The sequence below is a fragment of the Rhodamnia argentea genome, chromosome 3, assembly GCF_020921035.1.
Source record: "Rhodamnia argentea isolate NSW1041297 chromosome 3, ASM2092103v1, whole genome shotgun sequence".
NCBI classification, from domain to species: Eukaryota; Viridiplantae; Streptophyta; class Magnoliopsida; order Myrtales; family Myrtaceae; genus Rhodamnia; species Rhodamnia argentea.
In genome coordinates, this window is record NC_063152.1 from 5,411,128 (window position 1) to 5,429,949 (window position 18,822).

Genomic DNA, 18,822 nt, shown 5'->3' on the forward strand with positions numbered 1-18,822 from the left:
GTGGCGGCGGATAGGGGCTGCGAACAGAACCGGGTGTAACAGAAGTCAAAACAGGGCAGCAGAGGAGTCCGGCGGTTCTGGGGCTTTGCCGGGCTGTCCGGCGGTGGCTGGGCAAGCTGGGGTGGCTGAGTGACGTATAGAGGTGTCTAAGGGTGGTCGGGGGTGGTGGCCATAGCTGGATTTGGACAAAACAGAAGTGAAGAAGCAGCTGCAGCACAGGTTCGGCGAAAACAGGGCAATTCGCGAAGCCCTTTTGTAGCGGGCTTTCCGGCGACTCCGGCGGTGCGGCGGCGGTCCGATCACTTCGAGGGGGTTCTATGGATGTTGTAGTATGGTGGGGTAGTCGGTTTCTATGAGGTTTGTTGCTGAAATGAAGAAATGAAGGGAGGAAGAAGAGCTGGAGCAAGTCGGTGGAAATGGGGGGTGCACGTGTGAGAAGAAGAGAGAAAACGAGAGAGAATTCTAGAGAGCTGACTAAGGGCTGAGCTGGTCATGTGGGGTCCACTGAATTAATTACCTTGTCCCTTAGCTCATAAAACCCTAGGGGCATTTTTGTAATTTCACACTTTGGCCGGGGGTATTTTCGTAATTTCGCACCCTAGGTAATTCGGGTCCGGAAACCCGACGGCGGGTTATTTAATCCGAACTCGAGTCAAATTAGCCCGAACGATGATTAATATGAAATTTTCTAATTCTAAGATGCAATTACTCATTTAATTGGAATTTATTCCAATTCGAGTAATGGTCCCGAAAATTCCCAATTTCCGATTTCTAATTTCTTAACATCCAAACTTTGAGCATCAAATTAAAATTTTCTAGTCGTTCCATAGACTAGACTTCACTATTTTCATTGCCCAAAATTTAGGGTGTTACAATAGTCACGAGACATGCCGAGACTTCCAAGAGAGAGAGAGAGAGAGAGAGAGAGAGGGAGAGGGAGGACTCTGGGAATGGCCAAAAGAGGTGAATGAATGGGGGAAAGGTAAAGCAGCAAGACAGGTCAGAGGATGTAGAGAGAGACACGTTAGCCAGAAAAGTCTGTACTTTGAGAGAGAGAGAGAGAGAGAGAGAGAGAGAGTTTTCAAACGTAGGTTCCACTTACTTTTTATTTTGTAACGTAAAATTACATAATTCCTTCATAATGCAATATTGATATGTAAAGTTATTTTATTTTTTTCTCCACTCATTCACGTACACACATCCACTCTCTCTCACAGGTCCACTCACCGTCCACCTGTCACTTATATGCACAAGAGAGCATATTTGGGGGGAGGTAAGAGTTGACCGAGTCAAGATAAGAAGAGGGAAAAGGAGGAGTTTTGAGCGGAGGAAAAAAAGTTGGGAAGGGAGAGGTCGGAATTCTTATTTGTCTTCTTTATCATGATATTACTATTATTATTGAAATTATAAAAACGATAATTTATCACATATATATAATTTTATAATGTGTAACATATCTCAACGTTTTGAAATTTTTTATTTTTTGAGAATTCATGTGTCCGCGTGTCTTGCTATGTCTTGTCGTGTACGAGTGTCATGTTGATGCAACATCGATATTGAGATGCCCCTAGCTTTTTAAAATAACTCAGATGGGTTGCAACATCAATTGTTACGCCCTCCCTTTTCTAAGTTATGTCCATGATGACGTGCTTTCACCTAAAAATCGTCGCTTACCCTTGATTGAAGATTACCATGCTTGGTTCTTACTATTCGAGTAGCAAAAATTGTCATTTCTTATACTGTGTTACAAATTAAATTAGTCTTTCTCGTGGGCATCCTTGAACCTATTTGGTGCAGATCCAAAAATGAAATCCCCCCTCGAGTGAATTCTTCCGATTTGTGAGACATATTCAAATTCAATATAAGTCCCCCGAAATGGAACTAATGAAAAAAAAATGGGGGGAGGAGTGGTCAAACTAACTTTTTTTAATAAAAAATTCTTAAATTAAGAAAATAAAAAATAATAATTCCATAAATTTAATTTCAACATAAATAGTATTGAAATTCGAATATTAGATTCTTCACACTAAAACTTATTCACTTGATGTGCAGCTGAAGAATTCATGATGATATTGTTGTACCGTTTACTAACTGAGCGGAGGACAAATGCCCGGCAATTCAACCTGGACTCTTTTCCAAAATGCCATATTTTTTGCAAAAAATACGAAGCCTATGTTGTTTCATAATTCAAATATATCAGATTTTTGCTGTATTGATTACAATAAGTTAGGTCTGTCAAATGGGGAGTCGAATAAGATCTGAGTTAAGTCGAAAATAGTCTAAACCAAATTGACTCATTTAACCCATTTTGACTCCTTATCATTCGACGCAAATGCAGTGATTCATACTCGACTCGATCTATATTACTAAAATACTTCTATATTTAACCCAGTTTATGAAAACTCATACTCAAACTAAAGCAAGATTGTTGAGTAAGCGAACGCGAGAGAGAATGAAAATAGTCAGAGAGGTGAAATGAGTCTAAGTAAATTGTAAAACTATTTAATACTCATATTATGTAAGGCGTTGCAATTCTAAACGTACTTATTATTTATTTACTCAATATAACAAACTCATATGATAAATTACTCTGTTATATGATCCATTTTGACAAGTCTAGGTTGCAATTTATTTCTAGTTTAGTGACGAAGTGGAGGGCTAATGCTCAATACTTCAACTTGGAGACTAGGAGCACACATCTACATGGATAGCTAGATTAAACTCTTGCACTACAATTTATAGTATAAATGTTAAATAGACTGGTCCTTGAACGTACATAGAAAAGGATCATGATAGCTGTGAACCACTCTACAATGAAGTAATTATATGTTCCCCGGAAGGGAGTATTTGAAACTTGCACATATGTATTTATATATCTTTAATTTCTAGTTCCAATGTAACCAATATAGTAACTGTCGAAATGTTTTTTTTTTTTTTGTAAAGGTAATTGTCGAAATGTTCGTGTGAGTCATGTTAAAAAAATCCATATCGAAGAATTATTGAGGTGTAGAGTAGAAAATATATTATAATTTACTTATAACTTATTTGCTTAAACTTTTAAGTGAATTAATGTAGTGTAATACAAATTGTTTGCCAACTTTTCATGTAAACTACTTACGTACACATAAAGTGTTGAGGTTGATGTCTTATATTCTATTATCCAAGAGATTATGAGGCGGTTCCGAAAGGCCTCATGATGACTGGATAGCACGGGGGTCCCGCTCCCTGATGAGCGGGCGGGAGTCCGGGGGGGGCAGCGCCCCCGAGACGCCGTAGGCGTTTTATGTTCATGAAGAGATTTATCGAAACCGAATCGGACGATCACACGGAGAATCAAGAAAAATTAGAATGACGCACGAGATTACCCAAGTTCACCCCAAAATTAGGGCTACGTCCCGCAAAGAGGTTTCACTATATTTGTCGGTTTACAGCCAATTCAACCCTTACAATGATAAAATCGAGCAAAATATATATGTCCCAAAAACGGGTTAAAAAACCTAAAACCTCTTGACTCCAACTATACATGCCAGCAAAATATATATGCCCCCGTCGGGAGGCGCCGCCCCCGAACCCCCGCCCGATGACCGGGCAGCGGGACACCCGTGTCGGGGGCGCTACCTCAGAACCCCCGCATTCCGCGCGCTAGGGTCACATGTCGTTGGGTAACACTTCGGTTTCCCTAAGTTCACATGGGCGTACCCGGTGTGAGAAACAAGGGTCCCCGAAGTATTCGCCAACTCCAACAGTTCGGTCATAGAAGGATTTATATGGGAAAGTTAAATATTTTAGGCTATGTGGGCAATTTTGTAATTTGTGCCATGTAGGGTTTCGCTATATATATATACGGCGAAACAGGTCTTTAAAGATAGAGAGGGTGTGAGAAAGAGTGGCTGTACACTTTTTTACGTTATTAGTGAAACAGATCTCATCTCCCCATGGACGTAGGTAGGCGGAACATCTCTCCCTTTGAACTACGTAAATTCTTGTGTTGTACGAATTTTCATTACTTTCTTACATCGTTGATCGGATCGATTTCAGAAATTCGACATAAATGTGTTACATAAGTTTTCAGTGGGCCCAATCGATTTCTCGACCACGCTCCAATCTTTCCCTTAATTTTTTCTGGAGCCCTACAAAACAAGGGAATTGAGAATTGACTACCATACTGACGAGTTTGACTATGACCGTAGAAATTACAATTATTTATGGATGTAACATCACCTCGCTTTGCTTTTGGTGACATCATTACCACTTACTATTCAGAATAATTTCACATGTTTGAAATTTGATGTTGATGCTTTTCTTCTTGCATTCTAAGTGGAGCGTTATTTTGGTTAAGTATCTATAAGTAAATTCCATAATATATAGCCTACCAATCAGAGATATGGTTGGAGTCGGGATTAGAAGAAAATATAAAAGGAATTCATCCTTACTCAGGAATATTATATAATATGTGTAAGGTCAAAATCAAAATTCGATGTTCATCTTCAGAAATTCAAAAATCACTCTTAATATCAATCTTTCCTCAAAGCAAAAATTGACGAAAAACTTGTCATCCTATGATCAATATGAGAATTCCTTCTTCTTTTTTAGAATCATAGTTAACTCGGTCATTGTTGTGAAGAAGACTATATGAAACGTACACTGTCATATATCTAAGCATGTGAGAGAGAATGGAAGCTCTATAGATTTGAGTTTATACTTGAGATAGTAAAGGTTACAGTTTATGCAAAACAATCTTTTGCAAATTCACCAATCACTTAAGATGAATGTTTCCTTTATTCTCTCAATATAAAAACTGATCCTATCGAAATTTTTCTTAAAATTATTGTAAGGATTTATTGCATTTGCGTGATGCGTCTGATTCACAAATATGTCCGCTCCTTCATTATTAAATCCAAAAAATGCCCAACCAATTAGAAAACTAAATTTCGACCAAAAAAATTTAAAAAACAAAACATCAAGTGGACATTCTTCAATGAAGGATAATAAATGGGAATTCATATTCTAATAATTGATTTGGTACATGATGTAACTTTTCCTCGTACACTACCTACAAGTCTCGCACAGATTTTTTGTAGGACGATTTTTAATTTTTAGGTTACACGAGCACGAGCACGAGCACGAGCACGAGCATTCTAGCATCTTTGGCTGAGACAAGTCACTATCAACTCGACGTGACAGAATTGGCATCCCTCAAGATCCCCACCCCTACGCTACTCCTTTTTCTCCTGACACTAAGATTTTTTTTTTTTAACGACAAGAGAATTCATTATAAACCGATTCTTTTTTTTTTGGTCGAAATTATATACCGATTCGTACAACTACTTTATTACATAAGATGTCGGGCTTTTTTAATTTTTTTTTATGAGTATGAACTAATTATTTTTACAGGGTCATTTAAGATCTGACATAGCTCGTAGGATGCAATTTTTCTGACGAAAAATGAATAATGTAAAGAGAATTTTTGCAAAAAAATAATTGTTTGAAACTATTAATCAATAAAAAATATTTTTGACAACAACTCATGTTTAAACATTTTTGGGAAAGACAAAAATATATTTCACTCATCAAGTGATCGTTTTCAAGAGACTCTAGTTTAGTTAATCGAACTCTCTAATATATGATCTTAACTTGTCGATATATATTACGTCTTGTTGGGAAAAAGAATGATCTTTGTGGGAACACCCGAATAATTTTCCCACTACTATTTCTGTGAAAATTAAATGGGATAAAACCTTGAAAGAAAGAGAAAAGATGAAAAGAAAATAACACCAGAATTTTAACGTGGAAAACCATTCAAGGTGAAGGGAAGAATCACGTGACCGTAGTCCACTTCAAATTTCCACTATTGTAAATAATGGGATACAACTTTACCCTAAGGTGGATTTCAGTTTTTAATTTTGTGGATCGATACCTCTCATGAATAGGATAACTCACTCAAAGAAAAAAATTTCTTGGCTTGGCCTCCTACTCAACACGCCTCTCTCTCTCTCTTTCTTCTATTCTTCACCTTATCAACTACGAGTGAATTCCACAACATAAACACATACCATAACCTCTGCAATATTTAGCTAGAAAATCTTCTTTGGTCAATATCATTTATCTTTTTTGACCAAAAAAAAAAACATTTTTCTTATATTTTTCGCCTGTCTATTATTTTATATGCTCAAAATGGGAATTAAAAACGCGTGAATTAGAAAAGGGCACGCAACATGAAGAATCAACAAAATTCGGCTATTGACCAAGACGCCCCTATACCAAAATCCCACGTTGTTCATCCTAGGAAAGTCCAACTACAGCTTCCAAAGTGGCTCTCAATCAGTAGGGTTCGCTGCGTACCACCTTGATGTTGGATTCTTATTCACGAAGTAACTACATTAAACTGGCCTGATTCACTTGGCAGCTTGCCTTGGCGATTTGCCTCAGTGACTATTCTTCTCATTTAAGAAGAGGGAAGTGAGGGATTCGAATTCCTAACTTCGGGAGGAGTGAGGTAGGAACAGGTGAGGAGAAAGGCAACCGGCACTTAACGTATAGTATGACTTGTATTTTAATATAGGATAGAATAGAATCGGATAAAAAAACAAAATAAATAAACTGGACTAATCTGGAGCCGGTGGTTTTAGATTTTGGCTTAATACGACCGGTCTGCAAAGTCCGCATCCATCATAAAAGTTACACAAGACTTTTCGATGAGAGAGTCAAGGTGTGCAAGTGCGTGGAAATTGTAGAATGAAAATAAAATAAAATAAAAAAAACTTGTGGGACAACAATGCAAACATTATTGTTTCCTTTAACTACTTGCCGATCCAAGCTTTAGCCAACACAATCGTGAATCCAACCATGAAGTCTTGCTTCGCCTTCTCCATCTCTCTTTCCTTCCTCCTCGTTCTTCTCAGCGTTTATACTCCAAGTTCTGAATCAGCACCACCTAATTATCTAGACCATTACTGCCCAAACGAAACCCTCTTCGCTCCCAATTCCACCTACCAATCCAACCTCAACACCCTCCTCTCCAACCTCTCCTCCGCTGCTACTGCCGACACCGATGGCTTTGCCAACGCCACTGCCGGCCAAAACCCTCCCGATGAGGCCTATGGGCTCTTCCTCTGCCGCGGTGACGTCAACGCCTCCACGTGCAGCGACTGCGTCGCCACCGCAAAGCAGGACATCCTCCGGATATGCCCCAACCAGCGAGTCTCCGTGATCTGGTACGACGAGTGCATGTTGCGGTACTCGAACCAGTCCATCTTCTCGGTCGAGGAAGAATTGCCTTCTTTAATGATGTGGAACCCCGGGAACATCACTGACCCGGCCAAGTTCGTGCAAGTACTCGGCGATGCCATCAAAGACGTCGCCTGGAGGGCTTCGGTCGGTGAATCCGGGAAGAAATTCGCAGTCGGGGAGGCTAATTTCACGAGCTCGCAGACGCTATACACGCTCGCGCAGTGCACGCCGGACTTGACGGCCTGGGACTGTAACACGTGCCTCCGGTCGGTGATTCCGGGTCTTCCCGAGGGGAAGCAAGGAGGGAGGAAACTCACGCCCAGCTGCGCCGTGAGGTTCGAGTTGTACCCCTTTTATAATATCTCCGCCCTGCTGGCCCCGCCTCCTCCTCCGGTGACGACTTCTGAAGGCCCTCTTCCTCCTCCCGTTACAATACCTGAAGGTATATCGAACTTTTCTTTTGCCTCTCTTCCACTACTTTTAGGCCTCGTTTAGTAGACTTTGGAATTCCCATTCCAAAAGCATGAAAAGCATTAAGCATATAATTAGATTTAGGGTTAATATGATTGAAAAAACGTCAAGCTGCCTTATGGCGTATTTACCAAAACTCTATCCTCCCAAAAAAAAAAACAAAATCCCAAATTAATACCCACCACACATTTACCCCAAATTAATTTTCGTCTCATAAAAAATCACAAATTGGTACTCCTGTCTCAAGTTTTACTTTCCGTTAGAATTCCATCCGATATTCCATTAAAATGCATGCGTTTCAAGTACAACACATTTTCCGACCAAAAAAAAAAAAAAAAAGTACAACACATTTAGAATAAAAAAGTACTAACACATGATGTGAAGAATGACAAATCCAATGTGAAAAATCCAACGTGTGTTGACACGTATGTATTTTAAAGGAATACTATACGGAATGTTGATACACGTGAATTTTCCACATCGGATCTGTCATTATCCACATCAAATTTCGCCTTGCAGTAATCACCTGCCATGTACGTTGACACGTAGGCATTTATCTGGGTATTGAATGGAATGCTAATGGAGATTGAATTGAGATCAGAGCTACACTTTTGGAATTTTTTGCCGAGACAAAATTAGTTTCGGATCGATGCATCATTAGGTACCAATTTGAGATGGTACTTGCTCCAAACTAATTTAGGAAGCTCTTACAATTGCGTCATATACGTAATGCGACGTGTGCAGGAAAATGCGACAAATCAGCCGTGATAATCGTCGCCATTATCGTTCCTGTCGGAGGTGTTTTGGTACTTCTCTTCCTCACTCGTTGTTTCCTTCGAAGAAAAGGAAAAAAGACGAATGAAGCCGTCAAAGGAATGAGCGGTAAATTTACCATATGCCTTTATTTTCGTACAGGATTTATATCATTAAACTTCATTATTAGTCATAAGGAATCAAATACACTAATCCTACAAATTAAGAGTCCCTTTGACATAGCTGTAGCTAAAGTGTAGCTACGTTGCTATTAAATGAACAATCACAAGAAGACTATTTCATTTTTATAAGGAAGCTGCTAGTTTGACAGTTTGACAAGATCGTCGGTTGTTTCTAACCACACGATCTCCTAATCAATGATTGATTTATACAGAAGACATGATGATGGTGTGTGTATTTACGATTGAGATTAAACAGTCCCTAATAGTACTGTCAGGGAAGCATTTTCCTTGTTATAAATATGAAATAAAACTAAGCATATAAATGATTTCGGAGATGTTATATTGTTAAATCGACCTGAAAAAAAAGATATGAAGCAAATTCAAAATTGGAATACTGCCCCATAGTATAATACGTTTGCAATCTGGTTCACCCCACAAACGAGTACTTTTCCGTAAGTTTAGCAAACGTGCAATAAACAAAAGTTCTATTCAAAATCATGTACATGCATGTATGTTAAGTAAAAGAACAAGAATTATACAAATAGAGAGGCATCAATATAAAATATGTAAATTAGGTTGGTGAAATTCGAGGTTCTTCATTTTCAAGATTTTGTTATGATCAACGTGGAAATAATAACAAAATCAAAATTGAGAATACGAATACACAACTTTACGTGGGAAACCCTTGCGGAAAAACCACGGGGAGAGAAGAATCAAAATCCACTATGAAATTCAAGGATTACAAAAGATGGCTCTAAAACGCTAAAGACTCTCTCTCTCTCTACTTCTTTTAACCTAATAACTTGAGAAAGTAATAGTTATACTATTCTCAAGCCCTAAGCACACCCAAGCCCATAAAGAATTCAAGACATCAATAAATCTCCACCTTAACTTGAATTCCTCAAAGAGATATAGACAATAGACAATAGACAATCTTCCCCTCCCACCAGAGTAAAACTCAACTACAACAAAATAGTAATCAAGCCTAGGTAATGCTTAAATTTGCGATAGACAAAGACTTCATCAACCTATCAGCTAGATTATTTTCTGTGTCAATCTTAAAAACCTTGACATAGCCATGAACAAGAATATCTCGAATGTAATGATACCGCTTTGTCCTCTTATGACATATCTGATCATTAGAAGCATGTATAGTACTCTAACTATCACAATGGACACTAGTCACACCATGATCCACACTAAGCTCTCCAAATAGACCTTTTAACCATAAGACCTCTTTAATTGCCTTAATAATAACCATATACTCTCCATCTGTAGGAGACAAAGCAACCGTATGCTATAAAGTAGCTTTCTAACCGATAGTACAACCTCCTATCATAAAGATGTACCCAATCAAAGTCCTCTTCTTATCATGATCACCAGCATAATCGGAATTAACATATTCTATAAGAATGTCTCCAGTTTTCCTAAACTCTAAACCAAAATTAGAAGTACCCTTCAAATATTTCAATATTCACTTCACAACTTGCCAATGAACTTTACCAAGGTATGATAAATATCTACTTACCATACTAACATAATGTGAAATGTCGAGTCGAGTGCAAACCATAGAATACATAAGGCTACCAACTACACTAGAGTATGAAACATGTGACATATAATTTATCTCCGCATCTGTTGGAGGACATAAACTAGCTGATATTCTAAGGTGAGTAGCAAGAGGAGTAGTTATTGGTTTGGCATCTTTCATGAAAAAAATGATCTAATACCTTCTTAATGTAGATGTTCTTGAGAACATTCAATTTTTCCCCTTTTCGATCTCACCGAATTTCCATGCCTAGGATTTTATAAGCTGCACTTAAATCCATTATCTCAAATTCAACGCTTAACTTTGCTTTCAAATTCACTATATCATATTTATCTTTTGTTGCAATCAACCTATCATAAACATATAATAACAAATACATGAAAGAGCAATTTAGAAGTTTGCACAGATATACACAACTATCATATTTGCTCCTACAATAGAAAAGTTGCCCCATAAAAGAATCAAACCTTTTACACCAATGTCTATGTGATTGCTTCAAGCCATATATAGACTTTTTCAATATACAAACATGATCTTCCTTACCTTTAATTGAAAACCCTAAAATTCACCATGAAAGAAAGTTGTTTTCACATCGAGCTATTCCAACTCTAAATTATCCATAGCAACTAATGTAAGAAAATGCCAAATAGAGTTGTGTTCAACGACGGGTGAACGCATAACATTACAATCAATTCTCTCGCCTCGACTACAGCCCTTAGCAACTCGATGAGCTTCAAATCTGATCTTAACTTCAGGCATGCATTCCTTTCTTTTGAAAACCCATTTGTAGACCACAACTTTGTCCTTTTGGTGGCTTGACAAGCTCCTAATTCTGATTTTTTTTCAATAGATTTCATCTCTTAATTCATAACAATTGACCAATTTGCTAAATATTTTGCAAAGAAAGTTTCCTTATAGGTATTAGGCTCGCTTTACTCTACCGACTCTGCAATTGAAAGGGTATAAGCAACAAAATCTGAGTATCCATATTTATGTGGAGGCTTCACTGTCCTTCTTGGTCTATCTCTGGCAATAGAATATTATTCCATTTCAAGTTCTTCAATCTCAACATTTGTAGACGACTGAATTGGTTGTGAAGAAATTACATCAAACTCCACTTTTTTTGCAACACTTTTTAGATTTAAATGTCAAGGAATAGACGGTTTCTTACTAGGATGAAGCACAACAGACTCATCAAAAGTAACATCTTTGCGGGTAATAATCTTAAATGAACACCTAGGTCTATAACTGTTTACACCCGAAGCATAACCAAGAAAGGCTCTTTTTTTTTTTTTTTTGCTTTAAACTCTTGTTTCCCCTCACTAACATATGAATATACGAGACACCAAAATATCCAAAGAAAAGAATAATCAACGGGTTTACCTAACCATACCTCCTTAGGTGTCTTGCACTCAATAGATGAGCAATGAGAACGATTTATCAACCAACAAGCTACATTAATTGCCTCAGCTCAGAATTCCTTATTGAAACCAATGGTAGACAACATGCACCTAGTCCTTTCTAATGAGGTTCTGTTCATGCGTTCTGCAATATCATTCTGCTATGGTGCATTCATTGTAGTATGATGCATCATAATGCTATCATTCTTGCATAACTCATTAAACTTGCCCCACAAAATTCCAGCCCATTGTCTGTTCTAAACTTCTTCCGATGAGCCAAAGAGATCATATTGAGTAGGACCGTCAATTGGAGCCTTAAGACCTCGAGATTCCGGTTTGCCCGAGCGACGAGAACCAGTCATGGGTTCCTTCGTAGCAGAGCAATTCTTGGGTGCCATGAAGAATTTTGGGGTTGAGTTGAGAGATTGAAGGTTCGGGAGCGAAATCGGAGACGAAAGTTTGAGAGAAAAATTTCAAGAAGAGATTGAAGGTTGAAACTTTGATTAGGAGGTTTAAAAAGAGATGACGATTCACTTGTAAGCTTTTTGTCTTAACCAAAATAGGAAACCGTGTTTAGGCGGTTAAAGGAATTGAAATCTAATTTTCAAAAATAAAGATTTGAAAAGTTATGTAATAAATAATTTTGGAAAAGAAATATTCTCACAATTCAATCAAGATAGTCACATCAATCACAATATTTGACAGAATATTAAAAAGATTCATATTGTGCATAGCTTATGTTTGCCAAAAATAACTATTTATGCGCAACAAATTTGAACTATCAAACTTGTTGGACGAATCCTTTAGATAATGATGATGACCTCCTCAAATGATGCATTTGTTCAAAAGCAATTTTAACCTATCTTGAAGATAACTTAAACAGGTATAGAAGTAATGCCCAAATTTTGTTTAATATATTCAAAAGAATTTGTTTCAAGGGATTTTTTTTTTAATATATAAGCTAATTAGTGCTTTGAATCAATAAATTGAATTTTAACATCACCGTTATGTATGTGGTCACGAATGAAATGATGCTTAATTTCAACATGCTTAGCTCGAGAGTGCAGAATTGGATTCTTTGTGAGATTGATTGCACCGATGTTATCGCACTTGATTTCCACTTTTGAAGTTTCAACACCAAAGTTCCTCGGTTGTTGCTTCATCCATAGTCTCTGAGCTTCCCGCTCAACATACAATGTCCGAGCTACCCAATCAACGTCTAAGCTTCATACAACTTCTGAGCCTATCTTGCCGGATTCAATCCTATACACCTTTGGATAATTTGTAAAATAGTATTTCACTACATTAACTTTGGATATTTAGAGATTATGAATTGTTTTGTCAACTTCAAAATCAATTAAGAATTTTTCTCAACACTACCTTCATCCATAAACCTACAACCATTAGCATCAACTGAACCCAAAGAGACAAGGTTCTTCTTCAAATCGGGAATGTGCCTAACATTTTCACATTAACTTTTTATGGGATTAATAATCATATAAAGTGGCAAATATTTAAGCCATTGGGTCACAAGATTATGATGTTTCTATCGTACATCTATTGATAGTCCCAATTCCAACTGTTTTGCATTTAGTGTTGTTTCCCATTAAAATAACTCCACCATTATATTTCTTGTACGTAGAGCCTGAATCAAGAATCCAACTATCATTGAATCTGTCTTTGCCATCTGCAACCAATAGTCAATCTTCGTTTTACTCTTAAGTAACACCAACTTGAGTGGGATTTTTGTTTCCCTAATTTTGTCTACTCTGACGGTTCTGATTGTTATGTCAATTTGCATTTCCTTGATTTTGTTGATTCAAATTAATTTGTCTGCACTGCTTTGTTTTTTTTTTTTTTCGGAGAATTTATCTTGATATACCCCTTAGACTTATTGTAATTGCAAGTTAGATCCTTATGATTCAATTTTGACTTGCTCTAGCAATTATTGTTTCTCTCAACGGACCTTCCTCTAGTAATTAAACCAGCCCCATGATCTCCTACCCAAAAAAAAAAAAAAAAAAAAATAGAACTAGCCTCATGATCATTATTGCCTTCAAAAGTCAATTGTGTATCTAGTTTTTATTATTAAGAAGACGAGTTTTGGTATCTTCAAGATGGATAATACTCTACTAACAAATCATAGTCTCTCTAATATTCTTGTAAGAAGCAAGTAATGAATCTAACAATTAAAGAGCTTGATTCTCATCTTCAATCTTAACATTAATACTTCTTAATTTAGAGATAATGGCCATGAACTAATAAATAAGATACTTGAGGGAAATACTTTCAGCCTTACGAAGAGTGAAGACTCGTTCTTTGAGACTCAATCAATTGTTGAGGGATTTCTCCAAAAAATTACTCTCCAATTTGGTCCATAAACCTAGAGCTGTTTACTAATCTAGTACCACCTACAAAATTTTATACATGAGATACATCTGTATAGTAGACACAACATTTTCATCCAATTCTTCCTAGGTTTCATTTGCGTGCTTTCCGCTTTCTTCCCTTTACTAAATAAAATTTTCTTCAAACCTACTGCGTAAAAACAACTAATGTATGAACTCGCCATCGGTTGAAATTGCTGCTTCCATCGAACTTCTCAATATCAAATTTCGTTATTAAACTTGAAGCAATAACCAAAAGATAGAGAAACCCTATGGCTGTAATACCAGATTGTTATGACCAATGCCGAAACAATAACGAAATTAAAATTGAGAATAATAAATAAACATAGAGATTTGGAGGGAGAGGAGAAGAAAAACAATACGAAATTCAACGATTACAAAAGGTGGCTCAAGAAAGCTAAAGGCTCTTTGTCGTTGCTTGCCCTAAGGTCGGCCCAAGCCCATAAAGAATTCAAGACATATCAACAGATTTCATGTGGAAAATCATGCAATAAATTACACCACAAATAGCTGCCTGGATTGATACCAAGTCTTCGGACTCGGCGTTGGGCCATTTCCATTCGGAGTTACGTATTATATCAGCCACTTCTGCAGTTCAAAGAAGAGCAGAATCATAAACTTCTCTCCTTGGGAATGTATGGCAAGATCCCATCAGGATGCCATGAGTCATGCCGGAGCGATACTGATTCACCATTATCGACCGCATTCGAGGCCTCATAATACTCCTACCCTTTAACAATGAATGAACTGCTCCACTTTTTTACATGGATTTTAGGCTGCAAAGTAGGGGTTTGGAATATATACTTTTTTTGACAGAACATAAACAACGCAGGAATTTGTTCTTATTTACAACAGCCAGAACTATTGGTAACATTAAGAAGAACTACCAAGTAATCACCATCGTTCTCATCACCGATTGCGTTTTGAAGATTTGATTTTCTGGTTTTTTGGGCGAAAGATTCATTACCATGGTGATTTTTATTTTTTTTTCATCCCAATGTCGACATAATTTGATAATCAAATTGCATTTTTTGGTAATGCAGGTGCAATTGAACTTACCACCAAGGAGTCCTTGCAATTTGACTTGGCTACAATACGAGTCGCGACCAATGATTTCTCTCCCGAAAACAAGCTGGGTGAAGGTGGATTTGGTGAAGTTTTCCGGGTACGAATTACATATTAGTTATTAGAAACAATCAAGAATGCGTTACATATGTTTTGAACAAAATGATGCCAAAAAAAAAAAAAAGAAACATGTACGGCTTTTGCATGTTAGTTTTTCAGAAGTTGCGATAAGGAGTTAAATGATAATTCAAAACACTTTAGGGTTGTCTTCCTGATGGACAACAAATCGCGGTGAAGAGGCTATCTCAAAGCTCAAGACAGGGTGATGACGAATTCAAGAATGAAGTTCAATTAGTTGCAAAGCTTCAACACGGAAACCTTGTACGACTGCTTGGATTTTGCTTGGACGGAGTCGAAAAGCTACTGGCCTACGAGTTTGTGCCAAATAAAAGCCTTGATTACTTCTTATTTGGTATGCTGCAGTTTAAACTTCTTATGTACATCTGATTGAAATCAAATGTCCGAGCTTTCGCTAGCCATGGAGACCTTGAAATAAAGAGGTCTTCTGTTCTTTCAACTGATTATAGTTTTTTGTTAAGCTAACTTTGATTGATGAGGGTAAATATATTCGCCTTGGCTTTTTGAATAGGTGCCAAATGCTAGCACATAATGAGTTTTGGTGCAATGATGCAGATCCACAAAGAAGCAGCCAATTGAATTGGCCATTACGTTATAAAGTAATATCCGGGATTGCTAGAGGAATGCTTTATCTACATGAAGATTCTCGTCTCCGGATCATCCATTGTGACCTAAAATGTAGCAATATCTTGTTAGACAGTGAAATGAACCCGAAGATTTCAGTTTTTGGCATGGCAAGGAGTTTTGGAGTCGATCAAACTCAGGCTAGCACAAATAAAATTGTGGGGACTTTGTAAGTCTTAGTTTTTGAATAGATGACTTTGTAATTGGATGCTAGACTTGCTCATTTTATCTATTTAACGATGCTCATTGATCTTCATCTAAATCCGCGATATAGTTTTTCGCTAACGTTTAGTTTTGCAGTGGTTATATGTCTCCAGAATATGCAATGCATGGAGAGTTCTCAGTGGAATCCAATGTCTATAGTTTTGGCATACTGCTTCTAGAGATCATTTGCGGCAAGAAGAATAACTTTTATCAGCAATTGGGAAGGGGTGAATATCTTGCTACTTATGTAAGTTTCGCTGCGCTGCATTGGCAAATATTTACACTTATGATTATTATTCCGTTCCTTGATCATAATACGGTTTTTTTTGCAACATTCAGATGTCATGCATGATGAGTTATTGAATTAATTCCACAATTTTGTAAGGATTTTCTGGAATTATTGTTGCAGGTGTGGAATCAATGGAGAGATGGCACGCCCTTGAAAGTGTTGGACCCGGTCATCGCGTATTCATATTCAAGAGATGAAGTACTTCGATGCCTGCACATTGGCTTACTATGCATTCAGGAAGATCCGGCTATCAGGCCCACCATGGCCACTGTAGTTCTCATGCTCAGCAGCAGTTCCTTCAGTAGATTGAGGGGACTGAGCATCCCAACGAAAGAGCTTGAGTCGGACCAATCCACAAGTAGGACTATGCCTTCGTCGAGCAGTGGTGTGTCGGTTACTGAGTTCAACCCCTGGTGAATGGTGGTGTGAGCGAAATCTTTCTTCATGAGGTCTCACAGTGACATTGCTTGGCCTTTCACCAAGATTCTATGAAATTGGAGAATTAGCTGTTAATTGCACAAGGGGTTGGAGTGCTAAAAGAAGAGTCTATACATGCTATTATGATTCGTCAAAGACTTTGCTACTGTTTGAGGCTAAATCATACGTAGGTCCACTGTAATTTTAGAGCATTTGTACATTATTGTGCTGAATCCAAATACTTCACTTGTGTAAACTAAATAATCAAATTGAAGTATTCGTTAGCTGACCAAGTAGACTACACATTTCTTCACTATTGAAGCTAGTGGGGTTTCGGTGTTGTTAATAAATCCAACTTCTTTAACTTTGTATTGTCAATGCTCTTTCTCTTGTGAAACTCAGGAATGAATTTGTTGCAGTTGTGCTTGTGCCTGATATTTTGGCACAAAAGAACTATCTCAGTTTAGCGTAATTCTATTTTTCCTTAGCTCATAAATACGCAATCTTTCCCATTCTCGAAAGCACATTACTATTAGAAAGAGGAAAGCGTTTCTCCACTTTTCATTTCCAAAAATACCATTAATTTTAAAATGTGAGAACCTGGTATTTACCCAAATGTTACAACCCTTGGCTTTCAAACATCATATGTAGTTTTCTTTGTTTCTCTTTAATCAGACAATGTCCAGGAGGTTGCTATGGTGTTTTTGCCACTGCTTCTAGCAACTTCTACTCTACTTTTGCAGACATCTAATTTTCTTTCCAACGTTAAAGAAGTTGCTGATCTTAATGTTGGAAATTCTTTTGGTGGTTGATTATAGACCGTCTACTTCTTTCGACGGTGCTCATTCAACATTCAGAGATGTCTTGCCACGGAAGTTTCTTCGGATTTGGGTCGCTATGACTGTGGAGGCTGGCTTCACGAGACAATGGTTTTGCTTCATTTCTCTGGGAGAAATTCTATTTTCCATTAGTCTAATACTTACGGATCTACCTATCTTCTTATTTCTTCCATTGATTGCTGTAACTCTTTAGTTAGCTGTCACGGTACTTAACCAGATTACCTATATCAATCTTCTCATCATGGTGTAGATGGGACGAGCATCTAGTTGTTAACCTTTGAAGACAGGCGGTTAAGCCATCCTTAAAGGTTTTTTGGCAACAAGTTTCACATAAAATTGAAGCATGTGACGCCCTGAAATTTTAACGTCCGTGAGAAAAATGGATTTGATAGATTTTAGTCATGAATTCCAACCTGATAAATAAATATGAATTTTTGAGGATTTAAGAGAATATTTGGATATTCCTAAGACATTGATCAGTTTAGATTAGACTTTGGTAGTTTAGTCGTCGCAAGGTAGGATCGAGATCCTTCGCTTCCGAACCTAGCCTTGACTTAATCCTAGTTACAAGATTACTAATTTTGTCTTTAGTTTTTAGTACCGGTAAATTAATTTACCTTAGTTAACAAAATTACTGAACTACCCCTACATATTTACACTACAAGACAAAATAAGAAATAGTTTTGATTTGAATTTTTGTGGGCCCCTCCCTTGACTTCTCCCACGCCACCCATCACCATCCCATCCCATCACTTTTTTCTCTCTCTCTCTCCCTCCTCTACCATACGACACCCTCTTCCTCTGGTTACTGTTTCTCTTCTTCCTCCCCTTCTCTGTTTCCTTTTTTTTTCTCAGCCAAGCAGCCCCCTCCTGCCGACGCTACTACCCGAACCATCACCGCCATGCTTCACCGCTACCCTATCACCGGCCACCTCACCGCGTCATTGGCCACCCAAGATCTGACCCGAGCTCGTCCCGTCGCCACCCCAACCGTCGAATATCTTAATTCGATCCTATCAACGATGCAAGAAAATAATGGAAATTCGCACAATACAAGAATTTACGTGGTTCGGCAGTAGAGATGTTCCGCCTACCTACGTCTACGGGGAGATGAGATCTGTTTAACTAATAACGTAGAGGGTGGTCTTATTCTCACACCCTCTCTATATCATAGAGACCTGTTTCTCCCTAAATATATATAGGAAAATCCTACATGGCACAAATTACAAAATTGCCCACATAGTCTAAAATAT

At 37.7% G+C, this 18,822-nt stretch overlaps 1 protein-coding gene across 1 annotated transcript; it reads left to right on the forward strand.

Annotated features, from left to right (window-relative positions):
- Positions 1-6,612: 6,612 nt before the first annotated feature.
- Positions 6,613-17,180, forward strand: LOC115731090 (cysteine-rich receptor-like protein kinase 10). The gene is made up of 7 exons (XM_048276962.1): positions 6,613-7,672; positions 8,446-8,583; positions 15,037-15,158; positions 15,320-15,530; positions 15,752-15,989; positions 16,121-16,271; positions 16,434-17,180. Exons 1-7 carry the CDS (start codon positions 6,847-6,849, stop codon positions 16,728-16,730), a joined length of 1,983 nt encoding a protein of 660 aa, XP_048132919.1. The 5' UTR covers positions 6,613-6,846; the 3' UTR covers positions 16,731-17,180.
- The last annotated feature ends 1,642 nt before the right edge of the window (positions 17,181-18,822 follow it).